Source organism: Aethalodelphis obliquidens, unplaced genomic scaffold, assembly GCF_003676395.1.
Source record: "Aethalodelphis obliquidens isolate GAN/ISIS:26980383/991018 unplaced genomic scaffold, ASM367639v1 scaffold36, whole genome shotgun sequence".
Classification (NCBI taxonomy): domain Eukaryota; kingdom Metazoa; phylum Chordata; class Mammalia; order Artiodactyla; family Delphinidae; genus Aethalodelphis; species Aethalodelphis obliquidens.
Genome location: NW_020837980.1, coordinates 7687891 through 7707101, shown reverse-complemented (window position 1 = coordinate 7707101; position 19211 = coordinate 7687891). Strand labels below are relative to the sequence as shown.

At 37.1% G+C, this 19211-nt stretch overlaps 1 protein-coding gene across 1 annotated transcript in view; it reads right to left on the bottom strand.

The window, feature by feature from the left end:
• LMNTD1 (lamin tail domain containing 1) overlaps positions 1-16179 on the bottom strand; it is a 57321-nt gene extending 41142 nt beyond the window's left edge. Inside the window, exons 1-3 of the mRNA XM_027129413.1 lie at positions 15033-16179; positions 5587-5822; positions 2678-2876 (exon numbers count right to left, since the gene is read on the bottom strand). Of these exons, the coding sequence (XP_026985214.1) occupies positions 2678-2876; positions 5587-5822; positions 15033-15121 (524 nt within the window). The 5' untranslated portion in view covers positions 15122-16179. The remainder of the gene's footprint in view (positions 1-2677; positions 2877-5586; positions 5823-15032) is intronic.
• Between the last annotated feature and the right edge of the window lie 3032 nt (positions 16180-19211).

Below are 19211 nucleotides of genomic sequence, written 5' to 3'. Positions count from 1 at the left end.
AGGAGGGAATATATCCCAACTCATTTAATGAGTTGAGTATTACCCTGATACCAGGGCAGACAAAGACATTAACAGGTAAAGAAAACTACAGGCCAGTATTCTTCACAAACATAGATGCAGAAATTTGAAACAAAATTTTAGCCAATTGAATTCAACAATATATGAAAAAGATAAACATTCTGACCAAGGGAGGTTTATTCTAAGAGTGCGGGGCTACTTTAACATTTAAGAAATAAAAAATCATATGATCATCTCAACAGATGTATAAAAGGCATTTGACAAAATCCAGCATTCATTCATATATTCATTGCCACAGATCAAATATTCTGAATCAGAATCCTGTCACTCCTTTGTCTGAAACTTTCCCATTGCTTCCCATTGCCCATAGTGAAGTCTACATCGTCTGGTATTCAATGCTCACTGTGATCTGTCTCCAACCCTGACGCCTACAACCCTGTTATACCTCTTCATGCACTGCTCAGTACATCCATGCTTATACTCATATCTGATCTTAGCTTTTCTGCCTCCCTCATTTTGTTTATGCTTCTCCTGTGTTCAGCCCTGGCTGTGCATTAGAATTACCATGGCATTTAAAACAAAAAACAAAAAAACAAAATACGATGCCCAATTCCACTAGAAATTTTGATTCTAAGAGTCTGGTGTAGAGTCAGGACATTAAAAGCTCCCCAGGTGATTCAATTTTGTGGGTAGAGTTGAAAACCAATGGTCTAGAATATTCTCAGAGACTCCAAATTTGCATATCCAAAATGTACTTATCTTTCCAAGATGTTTTCCATGATAACTCCTTCACAAAATCTTCCCAGACCATCTCTGCTGGGAAGAAAGCTATCCTCTGAATGCCTTATTACTTTACTTGCTTCTCTCTTGATCCTTACCTGAAGGTCTTCATGATCTGTTTGAGTAAAGTTTCTTAAAACCATATTCATAAGTTTTTTTTGAAGTTTTGCTGAAAATAAGTCATCATTTTTAACATGGTAAGTACTGTATGAATAATTTGATGAAGTGCTTTTAGATGGTTGAGAGAACACTTGGGTATTCACTACAATTAAGTGGCAAAAGTGGTTGATTTTAGGAAATCTGACATAAGGGGGAAAAGTTTTCCTTTACGTTTGACCCTTAACTTTGGCTAACAACTTCTTTTTGTCCTCAAACACCCTCTATCAACATATGCTTATCACTAATGGGCAGAAGACGTAAATATACATTTCTCCAAAGAAGACATATAGATGCCAAAAGGCACACGAAAAGATGCTCATCATCACTAATTATTAGAGAAATGCAAATCAAAACTGCAGTGAGGTACCACTTCACACCGGTCAGAATGGCCGTAACTAAAAAGTCTACAAATAATCAATGTTGGAGAGGGTGTGAAGACAAGGGAACCCTCACACACTGTTGGTGGGAATGTAAATTGGTGCAGCCATTACGGAAAACAGTATGAAGATACCTCAAAAAAATAAAAATAGAGTTGCCATACAATCCAGCAATCCCACTCCTGGGCATATATCCAGACAAAACTATAATTCAAAGAGAAACATGCACCCCAATGTTCATAGCAGCACTATTTACAATAGCCAAGCCATGGAAACAACCTAAATGTCCATTGACAGATGAACGGATATAGAAGATGTGGGGTATCTATCTATCTATCTATCTATACATCAGCCATAAAAAAAGAATGAAATAATGCCATATGCAGCAACATGGATGGACTGAGAGATTATCATACTAAGTGAAGTAAGTCAGAAAGAGAAAGACAAATACCATATGGTATCACTTACATGTGGAATCTAAAGTATGACACAAATGAACATATCTATGAAACATAAACAAACTCACAGACATAGAAAACAGACTTTTGGTTGCCAAGGGGGAGGAGGGGTGGGGGAGGGAAGAATTGGGAGTTTGGGATTTGAAGATGCAAACTAGTATACATAAGATGGATAAACAACAAGGTTGTACTGTATAGCACAGGGAACTATATTCAGAATCCTGTGATAAATCATAATGGAAAGAATATGAAAAAGAATGTATATATATGTATAACTGAGTCACTTTGCCATATACCTGAAATTAACACGACATTGCAAATCAACTATACTTCAATAAAATTTTTTTAAAATGTGTGTTTATTACTAAAAATTCACAGTTTAATCTGTTGTTTGTGCAACAAGAAAAACAGGGTTAAGTAAATGCATAGATGTGTCAGCTTTTATTTTAGTTCTAATATCAACTTTCTTCCTGATCAATTTTTTCTACAGATACTAATAACCATAAAAATGGATCAGTAAGTTATAAATCCATCTTTTTCCTTCTGTCTTGAACTCAAGACAGATAGGAAAGAATTCTAAATCCATCTGATTGATTTGCCAATAATGAAAATTTTCTTGAATAATTGAGTTAACTTTATTGGTAAGCCTTATGTAGTGCTGTTTTCTCTGGCATCTTTGAAGAATTAACTTTCCTTGTTTGGTTCCCTAGAAAGTTATATTGATTCCTTTTAACTGCCCAGAATATGAAACAGTTATATTTTAATGGATTGCTTAGGGTCTTAGATGAGATCATGGATCTAACAACAGTTTAGAACTTTATTTCCTACTAATTTATTACTCCTACCCCAATAGAAGATATTAAATAATTCAAATAGAGTATTTACCTGGATCTAGATTGGCCCACTTCTTCAAGAATCATAGAAAAGTGCTTCCAAGTTTTCTTGGTGGGGAATGAGTGCATGACAAGTTTCTTTGAATCACCAAACAAAGATAGGAAATAATCTTCCCCTTCCCCAACCACAGCTAGCTGAGAAGCAAGCACCGGCATAGTGTGTTTCTTTGGAATTTTGAAGTTGTTGAGTCCTTTCAAAGAAACCAAAGAAGGAAACAATAGAGAGAGAAGTAAATAAAAGATTAAAAGAAACCAAAGCTACTATCTTTATTCTTTGCTTCTACAAAATGATATTCTTTATACTTTTTACTGTCACAGTCAAACTAAGTGAGGATAGTTCGAAGCTTTAAACCAGTCTATAAAATAACCAGTGATTATTTTTAGTGACACTCAATTCCTAGAGATTACTGCAGTTATCTTAAACTATCAATTGTATCATCAGCATAATTACAATTTAACTGATTAAGTTGTACTACAAGCATCATAAGTTTTTGAGTAGGTAAAACATTTGAGTTTCTCAAATTTGGTACACTATATGTAAGTACAACTTTATTCTATTTTGTATTAGCTTTTCTCCCCAAATTGCTACTCATAAATTAAAGTCTCAAATGAGTCCTTTCCTACCAATGGTTTGTATTTTGCCAGGTAAAGACTTAAATTTCCTCTCATTAACTAAAATACTTTATTAAAAAGATAAAGTAATGCTTAATCAGATTCTTGTAACCTCTTACTCTTTTAAAATTCTCAGTAGTAAGATTCAAATACAAAATAAGTTTCAAGATTTTGCATAGAAAGAATCATGCTGGATAAATCTAATTATGTATCTGCAAAGAGAGAGTAACAGTACAGACAGGCATCATGATGAAATAGATAGAGCAATGTGTCTTGGATTTAGACACGTCTGTACCCCAGCTCTGTCACTTACTAAGCCAAATGATTTAAACCTTCCAATTCTCAGTTTTCCTCAAAATAAAATAAGGATAATACTACTTTGTGTGAGGCGATGTGAGGATTGAAGATAATATAGGTAAGTGTCTAGCACAGTATCTGGCATTTAGCAGGTACTCAATAAATGATAGCTATTATTGTAGCACAGGGACTTTGGTCAATGTGACCCTGAATCCAAAATCATCAAAGGATTAGGACAATCTAGAGTGTGCTTTATCTTCTTGTGTCTTTAACAAAGCCAAAGCAATGTGAAAGGTGGAAAAAAAACCCATATAGTTCCTAAAGAGGATTCCTCAGAGTATTTTGTTTAGAAGAAATATTTGGAATTAAGTTAGTTCATTCCCATTCAAGTGAGTATTTCCTTAATCTTTAAATTCCTTTGGGGGAAGAGAATATATAGCATCCTTAATAGCTCATCCTGAGGGATGAAAATCTTTGTATTCTAAAAGGAAAGAAGACACATTGATTTTAGTTCCAGTTATTATCTCATCTAGAAATGAAATGAACCAAATGCAACAAGTCTTGGTAGACTTAGCCATGTATCTACAGAGTCAGAACCTACAGTAACTGAAGAAGACTTCATCCCAGCACAACTCTCATCTTGCAAGGCGAAACCAGTATATTTGTTACCCTCCCCCTCAATACTAGGAGCTTTCACAGTTCAACTCAAATATAGAACATATACCATGATGATACAGTGCCAAAGGATGAGAAATATTACCTCCTTAGATATAAAATGTGTATTTTCACTTTTAAGCATATAGATTTTGGTCATTGCTAAAGGTCATTGTGAATTTAGGAGGCTTCTTCAAAAAATGTATCTTAGGCATACAAACAATGAAGCACAGGGAATATGACAATAATGGCAGTAGATCAAAATCCTATATAACACTGTGTCAAAGGCTTAGGAAAATACCAGGAACAAAATGAAATGTAGATAGGAAGGAGCAAGGCTGTAAATGTCCACAGAAGGGTAGAGGAAAATGAAGACATCAGGTAGTCATGGGTGTATTCGTGTTAACAATTTTGAAACTTGTTAGTTGACTGGTAATACAGACCCCAAATCTAGCCTATTCTATGAGAAGGTACTTACAGATACATTCAGATTCACAACTAATTTTATTGAGCACACTTGCTGTGTGCTAGGTGATTTTCATAAATATCTCATTTAATTCTTAGGATAGCCCTGTGAAGCTGATATTTTAATCCCCATTTTGTAGGTGTGGAAAATGGGACTCAGAGATGCGAAATACCTTACTTAATGTCCCATGTTATTGGGACTAGAAAGGGGGTTTGAATCTAGGTCCTCTGTTTCCAAGGGCAGTGGTCTTTTCAGTAAACCTTGATAACATACCCTCAGAGTTCCCTAAACATGGTGAGGAACATACACCTCATGGTGTGAGCACTGCTGAGTGCATTGTTGGCAACTGTCAAAACTTTACTGCTGTTTTCATTTTCCTCTTCTCCAAATTCTTTATTGTTTTTCCCTTTTCTCTCCACCATTTTATTACCTACTTTATGTTTCTTCTTTCTCTTATCTACCCATCTTTCGTTACTTAAGCCATAGTCTCCTAAAGCATAACATACGTAAGACATTGTTAATCTTTCTGGTAGCATTCAGAGGAAGAGCAGTTAATGCTATACATCAGAATTTTTAATCATTTAGCAATTCTAGAGCATCTAAGTGGTCAACCCATGAATTATTATGATAACTCAAGATATTTTAATCACAAAGATGATGTACTTGGCCACATATGTTTACGTGACTTGAATATGACTCCAGGGCTAGAATCAAGGATGGGCAGAGTCAAGTTATTCTGCATATGAGATTAAGAAGTTAGTATTATTGGAGACAAATAATAAAACATCATTCTGGCTTCTAGGCACATAAAGACTCTATTGAACTATATGCTTTAAAAGTAGTCTAAAACACTTGGTACATGTTTTGCTTACCCAAGCTGTCTTCTGATTGGGAATGGCTCACTAGAGCAGGTTTAAGAGGCTTTGGTCCAATTGTTGAAAAAGTTACTCCACTAACTTGAGGGCTGGACAGATAGTAACTGAGAGGTATTTCATTGGATAATGACCATGAACATGGCAGTGTAGTGGTATCTGAATCCGTTGACGTTGGAAAAAAATGTACTACAGATCGCTGTGTCTTTGGGAGATTGTCACATGTGTCTTCAATTCTGTGTACAAAAATTAGTATAATAAACAAAGTGAGAAAGACAAAATGATAGACTGTGAGCACAAGAAGCATTAATTATCATTATTACTCAGGATTTTGCTTTTCAAAGATATTATGCATCTAACACAAGCGCAAGAACATCTTATATTTCTAGTTTTAACAATCTACATAAAACACTTTAGTGTCAAGTCATGCTTTTCTCTTTTCTATTTAAAAATCAATAAACTCCTACTTCAGATAGTTTTGCAAAAGTGTAAATGCTGAAAGAAGAAAATAAAAATTACTATATTCCACCAACTAAAAATTTTACCATTTCCTGCCATGCTTTTTATATTTTATTAAATTTTTTTAATAAATTTTTTATTGAAATATAGTGATTTACAATATTATATTAATTTCAGGTGTACAACATAGTGATTCAATATTTTTTCCTTCCAGGCCTTTTAATGCATTGTTTTTTTTTTTTGTTTTTTTTTTTTGCGGTACGCGGGCCTCTCACTGTTGTGGCCTCTCCCGTTGCGGAGCACAGGCTCCAGATGCGCAGGCTCAGTGGCCATGGCTCACGGGCCCAGCCGCTCCGCGGCATGTGGGATCATCCCAGACCGGGGCACGAACCCATGTCCCCTGCATCAGCAGGCGGACTCTCAACCACTGCGCCACCAGGGAAGCCCTAATGCATTTTTTTCACTCAAAATTGAGACTCTATAAACCATTTATATCCCACTTTTATCACTTATTATATTTCCCCTTTCCATTAACATGAAAAACATGATTATCATTTCTGTTTAATATGTAATAGTTTACTATACTTTTTCCTTTAATTTCTCCTGCTGCTTAACTAATTTTTCTGTATTTATAAAGATTCTAGAGTTAATATGTGCTTTCAAATGCACTTTACAAATTAATAACTATAAATACAGCTCACATGTGTATGTCTGTGTGTATCTGTGTATGTGTATGTGTGAATGCTGAAGGGACTAGCACAAAAGAGGGTGAAGAAAGACTTACTTTCCAAGTATTATTTTTGTAAGTAAATCCTACTACATGAATAAAGATTTTCCTTTCTTTCTTTTTTATATATGTAAAAGTATAGTGTGCAAGCATTTAAACAAAATCCCTAAACTACAGTACACTTATTTTACAAGTAAAACAATATTCTCAGGGAGTACCTCATGAAAAGGCTTATGACAACTGCATTTTATGAGTCACGTTGAGGCTCTTCTTAGTAACTTCAAAGCAATCCATGTGTGTGTGAATGTGTGTGTGTTTAATGCTTGAATTGTGAACAAAGTCCTGGGGTCCAACCCTTTAGCTCTCTGAAAACCAGACACTTGGCCAGCCCAAGCCCTGCCTTCCTGGGGGCCAAACGTCTATCCACTATAAGTCAGGAACTAAGTGTTTTGCCTCCAAGCACTGTCTCTATTTTGATCTCTTTGTTTTCCAGAGTTCCTATAATGTTATTTTAGCCAGTCTTCTGTTCTTTGTTTTTGTTTTTCCAAATCTTTCCATAACGGAACAAGGGCCTGAAGCTTCCTAATCTGCCATCTTGCTGATGTTACTCTCAATCTCTTTGTTTACCAGGAGGTATTCACAATCGTTTTGTTCTATAATTTGTAAGTTCCTTCATCAGAAATATTATATCTGGAGAGCTCTGTATTCAAAATCAGAATTCTCTAAGTGTGCCTCTCACAAGGTACAGATATCTCAGGCAATTTTTAAAAATAATTAAATGGCATTGGCTTTGGAAACGGCATTATTATTAGCCCAGAGCTTATCAAGCTTGAGCACGTGCCATTCTACCGACTACCCAACCACTCATCTTTGTCAAAAACCTCTAACCCATGAAGATATGCTCTTGAGTATGACTGTGGTGGTAACGAAAAGGAGACTACAGAGGTCTATTGTCAAATGACAAATATTTCATCTCTGTCTAAACTGAGACAGATCATATGACATAATTTTTCCCTGACACTATCTAGAATAAGCAGGAAAAGGACCTTTCTCTTTCAAAGTTCCTTACATCTGGGTTTCATTACAGACAACTGGCTACATCTTTTCAGCATGTTCATTTTATAAGCTCTGAATTTTTTTCTTCCACTGGTAAAACAATAGCATTTCCAAATAAATTTAATTCCACAAAAGATTCCCAATAAGCCTTTGCAAATGTTGTGATCAAAGAACTTCAGTTTAGGGCCACAGGGGATTCTTGTTTTTGTAGTTGAATAAGAAATTTCTAATGGCAGCACACACCGTTGGAAGAGCTGAAACATTTCAGGAAGAGATGAGCGTGATGTAGCCCATTGTCTGAGCCCTGCACTAACCCACCTATTAGACTCCTTTTGGAAGATGAGAGATTTTCTTCCTAGTGCTTAGTGAGGTTTCCCTTTCCCATGTGGAATTTTCCAAGCCCTTACTTGCTATTTTGCTCCCTCTGTAATTGATTAGCACTAAACCAGAGGCAGTTATAAAAGTTCAATTCCAGCATTTCAATGTTATTTCAACGCTGCATTGGTAATACTGACAACAGTTATTTCTCAGATGACCTCTAAGAACAAATATTTAAAAAATAGACTTGAGGGAGATTGGTTCAAGATGGCAGAGTAGAAGGACGTGAGCTCACTCCCTCTTGCGAGAGCACCAGAATCATAACTAACTGCTGAAAAATCATCGACAGGAAGACACTGGAACTCACCAAAAAAGATACCCCACATCCAAAGACAAAGGAGAAGCCTCGATGAGACAGTAGGAGGGGTGCAATCACAATAAAATCAAAATCCATAACCACTGGGTGGGTGACTCACAAACTGCAGAACAATTACACCACAGGAGTCCACCCTCTGGAGTGAAGGTTCTGAGCACCAAGTCAGGCTTCCCAACCTGGGGGTCTGGCAATGGGAGGAGGAATTCCCAGAGAATCAGACATTGAAGGCTAGTGGGATTTGATTGCAGGACTTGGACAGGACTGTGGGAAACAGAGACTCCACTCTTGGAGGGCACACACAAAGTAGTGTGCACATCAGGACCCAGGGAGAAGGAGAAGTGACCCCATAGGAGACTGAAGCAGACCAACCTGCTAGTGTTGGAGGGTGTCCTGCAGAGGCAGGGATTGGCTGTGGCTCACCAAGGGGACAAGGACACTGGCAGCAGAAGTTCTGGGAAGTACTCCTTGCCATGAGCCCTCCCAAAGTCCACCATTAGCCACACCAAAGAGCCTGGGTAGGCTCCAGTACTGGGTCGCCTCAGGCCAAACAACCAACAGGAAGGGAACCAACAGCCCTACCCATCAGCAGACAAGGGGATTAAAATTTTACTGAGCTCTGCCCACCAGAACAACACCCAGCTCTACCCACCACAAGTCCTTCCCATGAGGAAACTTGCACAAGCCTCTTAGATAGCCTCATCCACCAGAGGGAAGACAGCAAAAGCAAGAAGAACTACAATCCTGCAGCCTGTGGAACAAAAACCGCATTCACAGAAAGATAGACAAGATGAAAAGGCAGAGGGCTATGTACCAGATGAAGGAAAAAGATAAAAACGCAGGAAAACAACTAAATGAAGTGGAGATAGGCAATCTTCTAGAAAAAGAATTCACAATAATGATAGTGAAGATGATCCAGGACCACAGAGAAGAATGGAGGCAAAGATCGAGAAGATGCAAGAAATGTTTAACAAAAACCAAGAAGAGTTAAAGAACAAACACCTAGAAGAATTAAAGAACAAAGAGAGATGAACAATACAATAACTGAAATGAAAAATACACTAGAAGTAAACAATAGCAGAATAACTGAGGCAGAAAAATGGATAAGTGACCTGGAGGACAGAATGGTGGAATTCACTGCTGAGGAACAGAATAAAGAAAAAAGAATGAAAAGAAATGAAGACAGCGTAAGAGACCTCTGGGACAACATTAAATGCACCAACATTCACATTATAGGGGTCCCAGAAAGAGAAGAGTGAGAGAAAGGAACCAAGAAAATACTTGAAGAGATTATAGTCGAAAACTTCCCTAACATGGGAAAAGAAATAACCACCCAAGTCCAGGAAGCACAGAGAATCTGAGGCAGGATAAAGCCAAGGAGAAACATGCTGAGACACATAGTAATCAAATTGACAAAAATTAAAGACAAAGAAAAATTATTAAAAGCAACAAGGGAAAAATGACAAATAACACACAAGGGAACTCCCATAAGGTTAATAGGTGATTTATCAGCAGAAACTCTGCAAGCCAGAAGGGAGTGGTATGATATATTTAAGGTGATGAAAGGGAAGAACTTACAACCAAGATTACTATACCCAGAGAGGATCTCAATTCAGACTCGATAGAGAAATCAAAAGCTTTACAAACAAGCAAGAGCTAAGAGAATTCAGCACCACCAAGCCAGCTCTACAACAAATGCTAAAGGAACTTCTCTAAGTGGGAAACACAAGAGAAGAAAAGGACCTACAAAAACAAAACCAAAACAATTAAGAAAATGGTAATAGGAACATACATAGCGATAATTACCTTAAATATGAATGGATTAAATGTTCCAACCAAAAGACCCAGGCTTGCTGAATGGATACAAAACCAAGACCCATCTATATGCTGTCTACAAGAGACCCACTTCAGACCTAGGGACACATACAGACTGAAATTGAGGGGATGGAAAAAGATATTCCATGCAAATGGAAATCAAAAGAAAGCTGGAGTAGCAATACTCATATCAGATAAAATAGACTTTAAAATAAAGAATGTTACAAGAGACAAGGAAGGACACACATAATGATCAAGGGATCAATCCAAGAAGTAGATATAAAAGTTATAAATATATATGCACCCAACATAGGAGCACCCTAATACATAAGGCAAACTCTACCAGCTATAAAAGAAGAAACTGACAGTAACACAATACTAGTGGGGGACTTTAACACCTCATTACACCAGTGGACAGATCATCCAAAGAGAAAATTAATAAGGAAACACAAGCTGTAAATGACACAATAAACCAGATAGATTTAATTGATACTTATAGGACATTCCATCCAAAAACAGCAGATGACACTTTCTTCTCAAGTGCACATGGAACATTCTCCAGGATAAATCACATCTTGGGTCACAAATCAAGCCTCGGTAAATTTAAGAAAATTGAAATCATATCAAGCATCTTTTCCAACCAAAACGCTATGAGATTAGAAATCAATTACAGGGAAAAAATGTAAAAAACACAAACACATGGAGGCTAAACAATACATTACTAAATAACCAAGAGATCACCGAAGAAATCAAAGAGGAAATCAAAAAATACCTAGAGACAAATGACAATGAAAACACGATGATCCAAAACCTATGGGATGCAGCAAAAGCAGTTCTAACAGGGAAGTTTATAGCAATAAAAGCCTACCGCAAGAAACAAGAAACATCTCAAATAAACAATCTGAACTTACACCTAAAGGAACTAGAGAAAGAAGAACAAACAAAACTAAAGTTAGTAGAAGGAAAGAAATCATAAAGATCAGAGCAGAAATAAGTGAAATAGAAACAAAGAAAACAATAGCAAATATCAATAAAACTAAAAGTTGGTTCTCTGAGAAGATAAACAAGATTGATAAAACTTTAGCCAGACTCATGAAGAAACAGAGGGAGAGGATTGAAACCAATAAAATTAGAAATTAAAAAGAAGTTACAACAGACACCACAGAAATACAAAATATCATAAGAGACTACTACAAGCAACTCTATGCCAATAAAATGGACAACCTGGAAGAAATGGACAAATTCTTAGAAAGGTATAATTTTCCAAGACTAAACCAGGAAGAAAAAGAAAATATGAACAGACAAATCACAAGTAATGAAATTGAAACTGTGATTAAAAATCTTCCAACAAACCAAAGTCCAGTACCAGATGGCTTCACAGGTGAATTTTGTCAAACATTTAGAGAAGAGCTAACACCAATGCTTCTCAAACTCTTCCAAAATTTGCAGAAGAAGGAACACTCCCAAACTCATTCTACAAGGCCACCATCACTCTGATACCGAAACCAGACAAATATACTACAAAAAAGAAAATTACAGACCAATATCACTGATGAATATAGATGCAAAAATCCTCAGCAAAATAGTAGCAAACAGAGTCCAATGACACATTAACAGGATCATACACCATGGTCTAGTGGGATTTATCCAAGGGAGGCAAGGATCCTTCAATATACTCAAATGAATCAATGTGATACACCATATTAACAAATCAAAGAATAAAAACCATATGATCATCTCCATAGATGCAGAAAAAGCTTTTGACAAAATTCAACACCAATTTATGATAAAAACTCTCCAGAAAGTTTGCATAGAGGGAACCTACCTCAATATAATAAAGGCCATTTATGACAAACCCACAGCAAACATCATTCTCAATGGTGAAAAACTGAAAGCATTTTCTCTAAGATCAGGAACAACACAAGGACATCCACTCTTGCCACTATTATTCAACATAGTTTTGGAAGTCCTAGCCATGGAAATCAGAGAGGAAAAGGAAATAAAAAGAATACAAACTGGAAAGAAGAAGTAAAACTGTCACTGTTTGCAGATGACATGATACTATATAAATAGAATCCTAAAGATGCCACCAGAAAACTACTAGAGCTAATCAATGAATTTGGTAAAGTTGCAGGATACAAAATTAATGCAAAGAAATATCTTGCATTCCTATACACTAACAACGAAAGATCAGAAAGAGAAATTAAGGAAACAATCCCATTCACCATTGCTACAAAAAGAATAAAATACCTAGGAATAAACCTACCTAAGGTGGTAAAAGACCTGTTCTGAGAAAACTATAAGACACTGATGAAAAAACCAAAGATTACACAAACATATGGAGATATACCATGTTTGTGGATTGGAAGGATCAATATAGTGAAAATGACTATACTACCCAAAGCAATCTTCAGAGTCAATGCAATCCCTATCAAATTACCACTGGCATTTTTTACAGAACTAGAACAAAACATCTTCTAGACACAAAAGACCCCGTATAGCTAAAGCAATCTTGAGAAAAAAAAAATGGAGCTGGAAGTATCAGTCTCCCTGACTTCAGACTATACTACAAAGCTACAGTAATCAAGACAATATGGTACTGGCAGAAAAACACAAATAGAGATCAATAGAACAGGGTAGAAATCCCAGAGATAAACCCACACACCTATGGTCAACTAATCTAAAACAAAGAGGCAAGGATATACAATGGAGAAAAGATGGTCTCTTCAATAAGTGGTGCTGGGAAAACTGGACAGCTACATGTAAAAGAATGCAATTATAACACTCCCTAACACCATACACAAAACAAACTCCAAATGGATTAAAGACCTAAATGTAAGATCAGACACTATAAAACTCTTAGAGGACAACATAGGAAGAACACTCTTTGACATAAATCACACCAAGATCTTTTTTGACCCACCTCCTAGAGTAATGGAAATGAAAGCAAAAATAAACAAATGGGACCTAATGAAACTTAAAAGCTTTCGGACAGCAAAGGAAACTATAAATAAGACGAAAAGCCAAGCCTCAGAGTGGGAGAAAATATTTGCAAATATATCAACAGACAGAGGATTAATCTCCAAAATATATAAACAGCTCATGGAGCCCAATATTAAAAACAACAAACAACCCAGTCAAAAAATGGACAGGAGGCCTAAATAGACATTTCTCCAAAGAAGACATACAGATGGCCAATAGGCACATGAAAAGCTGCTCAACATCACTAATTATTAGAGAAATGCAAATCAGAACTACAATGAGGTATCACCTCACACTGGTTAGAATGGGTATCACCAGAAAATTTACAAACCACAAATGCTGGAGAGGGTGTGGAGAAAAGGGAACCCTCTTGCACTGTTGGTGGGAATGTAAACTGATACAGCCACTATGGAGAACAGTATGAAGGGTCCTTAAAAAACTAAAATTATAATTACCATACAACCCAGCAATCCCACTACTGGGCATATACCCAGAGAAAACCATAATTCAAAAAGACATATGCACCCCAACGTTCAATGCACAACTATTTACAATAGTTAGGTCATGGAAACAACCTAAATGCCCATCGACAGATGAATGGATAAAGAAGATGTGGCACACATATACAATAGAATATTACTCAGCCATAAAAAGGAACGAAATTCAGTCATTTGTAGAGACGTGGTTGGACCTAGAGACTGTCATATAGAGTGAAGTAAGTCAGAAAGAGAAAAACAAATATTGTATATTAACGCATATATGTGGAATCTAGAAAAATGGTACAGATGAACTAGTTTGCAAGGCAGAAATAGAAACACAGATGTAGAGAACAAATGCATGGACACCCAGGGGGGAAAGCGGGGGGTGGGGATTGTGGTGGTGGTGGGATGAATTGGGAGATTGGGATTGACATATATACACTAATATGTGTAACAGATAACTAATAAAAACACTTTAAAGAAATAGACTTGAGGGCTTCCCTGGTGGCGCAGTGGTTGAGAGTCCGCCTGCCGATGCAGGGCACCCGGGTTCGTGCCCCGGTCTGGGAAGATCCCACATGCCGTGGAGCGGCTGGGCCTGTGAGCCATGGCTGCTGAACCTGCGCATCTGGAGCCTGTGCTCCACAGTGGGAGAGGCCACAACAGTGAGAGGCCCACGTACCACAAAAAAAAAAAAAAAATAGACTTGAACTGATCAGTAAACACAGGGCATCTAGATCTAAAGTAACATTAGCCTTAAACTGTGTATGTTCAATATTAGAGGTCATTTTCTAGAAAACACTGGAAAACCAATGCTAATGCTTTATTTGATAGAATGATTTACATTAGTAGTAAAAAGAGAGCTGTAGCTTTTATTTAACATCCTCACAGACATTTCCCAAACCAAAATTCTCTAGCAGTTCTCTGTCCCCAGGTTAAGAAAGTAGTTTTAAAGAAACTGTCTGCCAATTACCTTAAAGAAACAATTAACATGCTAGATATGAGCTTTGGAATCTCAACCAGGTCTGATATGGTGGAGATCTGTCTAGGTGAATTTTTACATTACTCAAAGACTATACCTTATAAAACAGTGGTTGGGGAAATTGTATGTTATCATTAATTAATTTTAGGAAATTTGTAGACTCGATTCTAGTTCTAACTTTTTATAAGCTGTTTTGAAACAAAGAGGTCAAATACTCCAACCTCAACTTCTAAAACTCATTTGTGCCTTTCTTACTGCGCTTGATTTTCCATTTTATTTTCCTGCTCATGGACTTCACTCTGCGGGACCGCCGAAATTTCCTGAGTGGCTTGTGTGTCTTTCATCTTGGCTGGAAGAGAAGTCTCTTTTCTTTTCTGGGAAAACAAATCATGACATTAGTCAGTGAATAGAGCTGAGTTTCAAGGCAGATTTTCTTTTTTGAGTGACCTCACTTGTTAATCTAACTACCTTAAAGCACCTGCCAGACTTCATGATTTCTTAACCAAGCTGGGGCCAGAACCAGGATTCTAATATGAATATGTAAGCACTGATATAGCCAATACTGATATAGCCAATACTGATATTGGCTAAAAATATTAAACACATCAAGATGAAGGTGTGTAGCACTCACTGGAAGCAACTCAAGAGTCAGTGCAGTAAGCCAGCAAAGCTACCTTTATGATTACAAATTTCACATCTGGCCAACACCACCTGTTAGAACACTGTGAAGTAATGTCTCCATAGTTACAAAGTTCCAGTCTCTGAACAATTACTATGTTAATGCTGCACCTGCTTTGCAGTTTGCAGACATCAAATAAGAGTAATTTGCCTTTAAGAGAGCTGTTTATCCTACCAGACAAACTTTGCCATCAAAATGTTTGATATCCTATTTTGGATTTCTTAGGATTAAGGCTAGTATGCAAATATTGGGGGAGTTAACCACTGTTTTTTGTCTTTTTGTTTGTTTTGTTTTGACAAATGCTCTTTGAGCACATGGCAACAGCTAGGCAGCAGGAACAGAAAACTTATATATTTTAAGGCGAAAAGAAACCTATTGGTAGAAACAGTGAAATCAAAGCCAGGAGTTCTAAATTCTTCTAGTTACACCAGCAATATGATTTAGAAGAAATCACTTAATTCAGATTCTATCTTGTGTCATGATAATAATGGCATGGGAATAAAATTAACCCGTATGAAAGTAAATGATTGTACACAGTAATAAGATATAGAATGATGATGATTACTGGATGAGTAAGTTCATTCAATAAATATTTAAATAAGCATCTACTGTGTACCAGGAACCAGCAAGTTACTATGAACAAATAATTCCCACTTCAAGGAATAATGATAAAATATCTTCCAATTTAGATTAGAAAATGGCTTCCAAAAAACTAAAAATAGATCTACCATATGACACAGCAATCCCTCTACTGGGCATATACCCTGAGAAAACCATAACTCAAAAAGAGTCATGTACCACAATGTTCATTGCAGCTATATTTACAATAGCCAGGACATGGAAGCAACCTAAGTGTCCATCGACAGATGAATGGATAAAGAAGGTGTGGCATACATATACAATGGAATATTACTCAGCCATAAAAAGAAATGAAATCGAGTTATTTGCAGTGAGGTGGATGGACCTAGAGTCTGTCCTACAGAGTAAAGTAAGTCAGAAAGAGAAAAACAAATACCATATGCTAACACATATATATGGAATCTAAAAAAAAAAAATGGTCATGAAGAACCTAAGGGCAGGACAGGAGTAAAGACGCAGACCTACTAGAGAATGGACTTGAGGACACGGGGAGGGGGAAGGGTAAGCCAGGACGAAATGAGAGAGTAGCATGGACATATATACACTACCAAATGTAAAATTGATAGCTAGTGGGAAACAGCCACGTAGCATAGGGAGATCAGCTCGGTGCTTTGTGATCACCTATAGGGGTGGGATAGGCAGGGTGGGAGGGAGAGGCAAGAGGGAGGGGATATGGGGATATATGTATATGTATGGCTGATTCACTTTGTTATAAAGCAGAAACTAACACACCATTGTAAAGCAATTATACTCCAATAAAGATGTTAAAAAAACATAAAATATATAGATGTATATCTTAAAAAAAAAGGAAAATGGCTTCCATCTTGGAATGATGAACAGTATTTAAATACAAAGGACAATGAAGAAAGTAACTCTTTTAATAAAAGAAAAAGGCAAGAAGTATATCACATAATGAGGCAAGTAAACGAGAGGAGAGTAAACATTTGACTATTTTCTGCATCTCAGAGATAAAGAGAAATTCCTTATCAGCATTATAGGCCACTTGCATAAATACAGCATAAAGAGATTTATAAATTTACACTTATGTTTAGAAAAGAATTAAAAATGGATTTATTATTTCGTGCCACTGTCCCAGTTTCCCTAAATCTACCTGTCTGGATGGTTTCCTAGCTGTAAAAATTTCTGTACTTGAACCACATATGTTAGCATGATGTCATTATGACCTCATTTGTTTTATCAGAGCACCTATCCACATTTTCCAGCATAGTTTGGAGAAACAAAATTCTGTCAACTGAGAAAAACTTTGAAAAGCTTTGAAATTGTGAACGTTTCAATAGTTATTTCCCACACAGGATATTTTCCTTATTTCCCTTCTCCAAATTAGAGCATATATGCAATTAAAATCAATTTCCTCTTTTACTGCTTCTCAAACTAAGCCAGTGGTTTTCAAAAGGAGTTGAAGTGAATCATAGCGGGAATTTTGTAAATATGAAGGGACATTAATAGTAGTCATAAAGATTTGGTGGGGTGCTAACTGGCATTTAGCAGACAGGATCCAGAAATGCTAGATTTTCTGAAATGTGGCAGATAATCCTACTTGGCAAAGAATTTTCCCACATACCACATGACTTGCCAGACATTCATGTAGATGAAAAATAGTTTATAATTATTTGAGCCTAAAGCCTAGCTCCATATTACATATAAATGCAAAATATTTTTGTACACTTTTAATTATTTTGTACACAATTACTTACATTGAGGGAAGGTTATAGATTGGTTTGTTCAGACCTTTTCCAATAATTTTTCATCAGTTTGGAAAAATTACATCATCAATGGCAATACCACTTGGTGTGTTCATGTGGCTGTTATAGGTAATAACCGTAGCAACAATAACAAAATCAACCTGAATCTGATGAATCCTCTAACTTACATAAAATACAGAGAACAGAAAAGCACGTTAGCTAATAGATCAAGAGATTTAAAAGACACCCTTTGTCATTTGTGGATATAAGTTATAACCTAATTCAAGCAAACTGTAAAAAGTGCGTGACATTGGAAATTTAAGTACTCTGGGTATTTAATGATATTAGGAATAAATGTTAAATATTTATGGTGTATCACGGTATTATGATTGTATTTTTTAAACAAGATTCCTTGTTGTTTAGAAATACATACTGACACATTTAGAGATAAAATGATATGATGTCTAGATTTGCTTCAAAATAATACAGAGGGTAGGGAGTGGATGGAGTTGTGGATGAAAATGATGGAAGTGACTTGTAATAGTTGAAGCTAGGTAATGGGTACTGGGGGTTTGTTTATTTTTTCTATAAATGTTTGAAATTCTCTGTTGTAAAAAGGGAGGATCAGGGCTTCCCTGGTGGCGCAGTGGTTGAGAATCTGCCTGCTGATGCAGGGGACACGGGTTCGAGCCCTGGTCTGGGAGGATCCCACATGCCGCGGAGCAAGTACGCCCGAGAGCCACAACTACTGAGCCTGCGCGTCTGGAGCCTGTGCTCTGCAACAAGAGAGGCCACGACAGTGAGAGGCCCGCGCACCGCGATGAGGAGTGGCCCCTGCTTGCCACAACTAGAGAAAGCCCTTGCACAGAAACGAAGACCCAACACAGCAAAAATAAATTAATTAATTAATAAACTCCTACCCCCAACATCTTCTTAAAAAAAAAACAAAAACGGAGGATCATTTGGGAATGTGTAGACTCCACACATTGATAGCATCATCTTCATGGCTGTCTCTAATTCAGGAAGGACAGAGTCGAGATAGAGCTGAAAGCAGAAAAGCAGAGAGCAGAAAAGCAGAAACACTTACTGTTTATGAGGTTCAGTAGCCTTCACACAGGTTCTTTCACCTCAGCTCTGGAAGATGGGAGTCTCCCCATTTTCCCAAATGAGGAAGTGGAAGTTCAGAGAGATGAATACCTCTTCCAAGGTTATATGGTCAATAGATGGCAGAGCCGGGATTTGGTCTCACATCCATTTGTTACAAAATCCCCTTCACGGGCTTCCCTGGTGGCGCAGTGGTTGAGAGCCCGCCTGCCGATGCAGGGGACATGGGTTCATGCCCCGGTCAGGGAGGATCCCACATGCTGCGGAGCGGCTGGGCCCGTGAGCCATGGCCGCTGAGCCTGCGCGTCC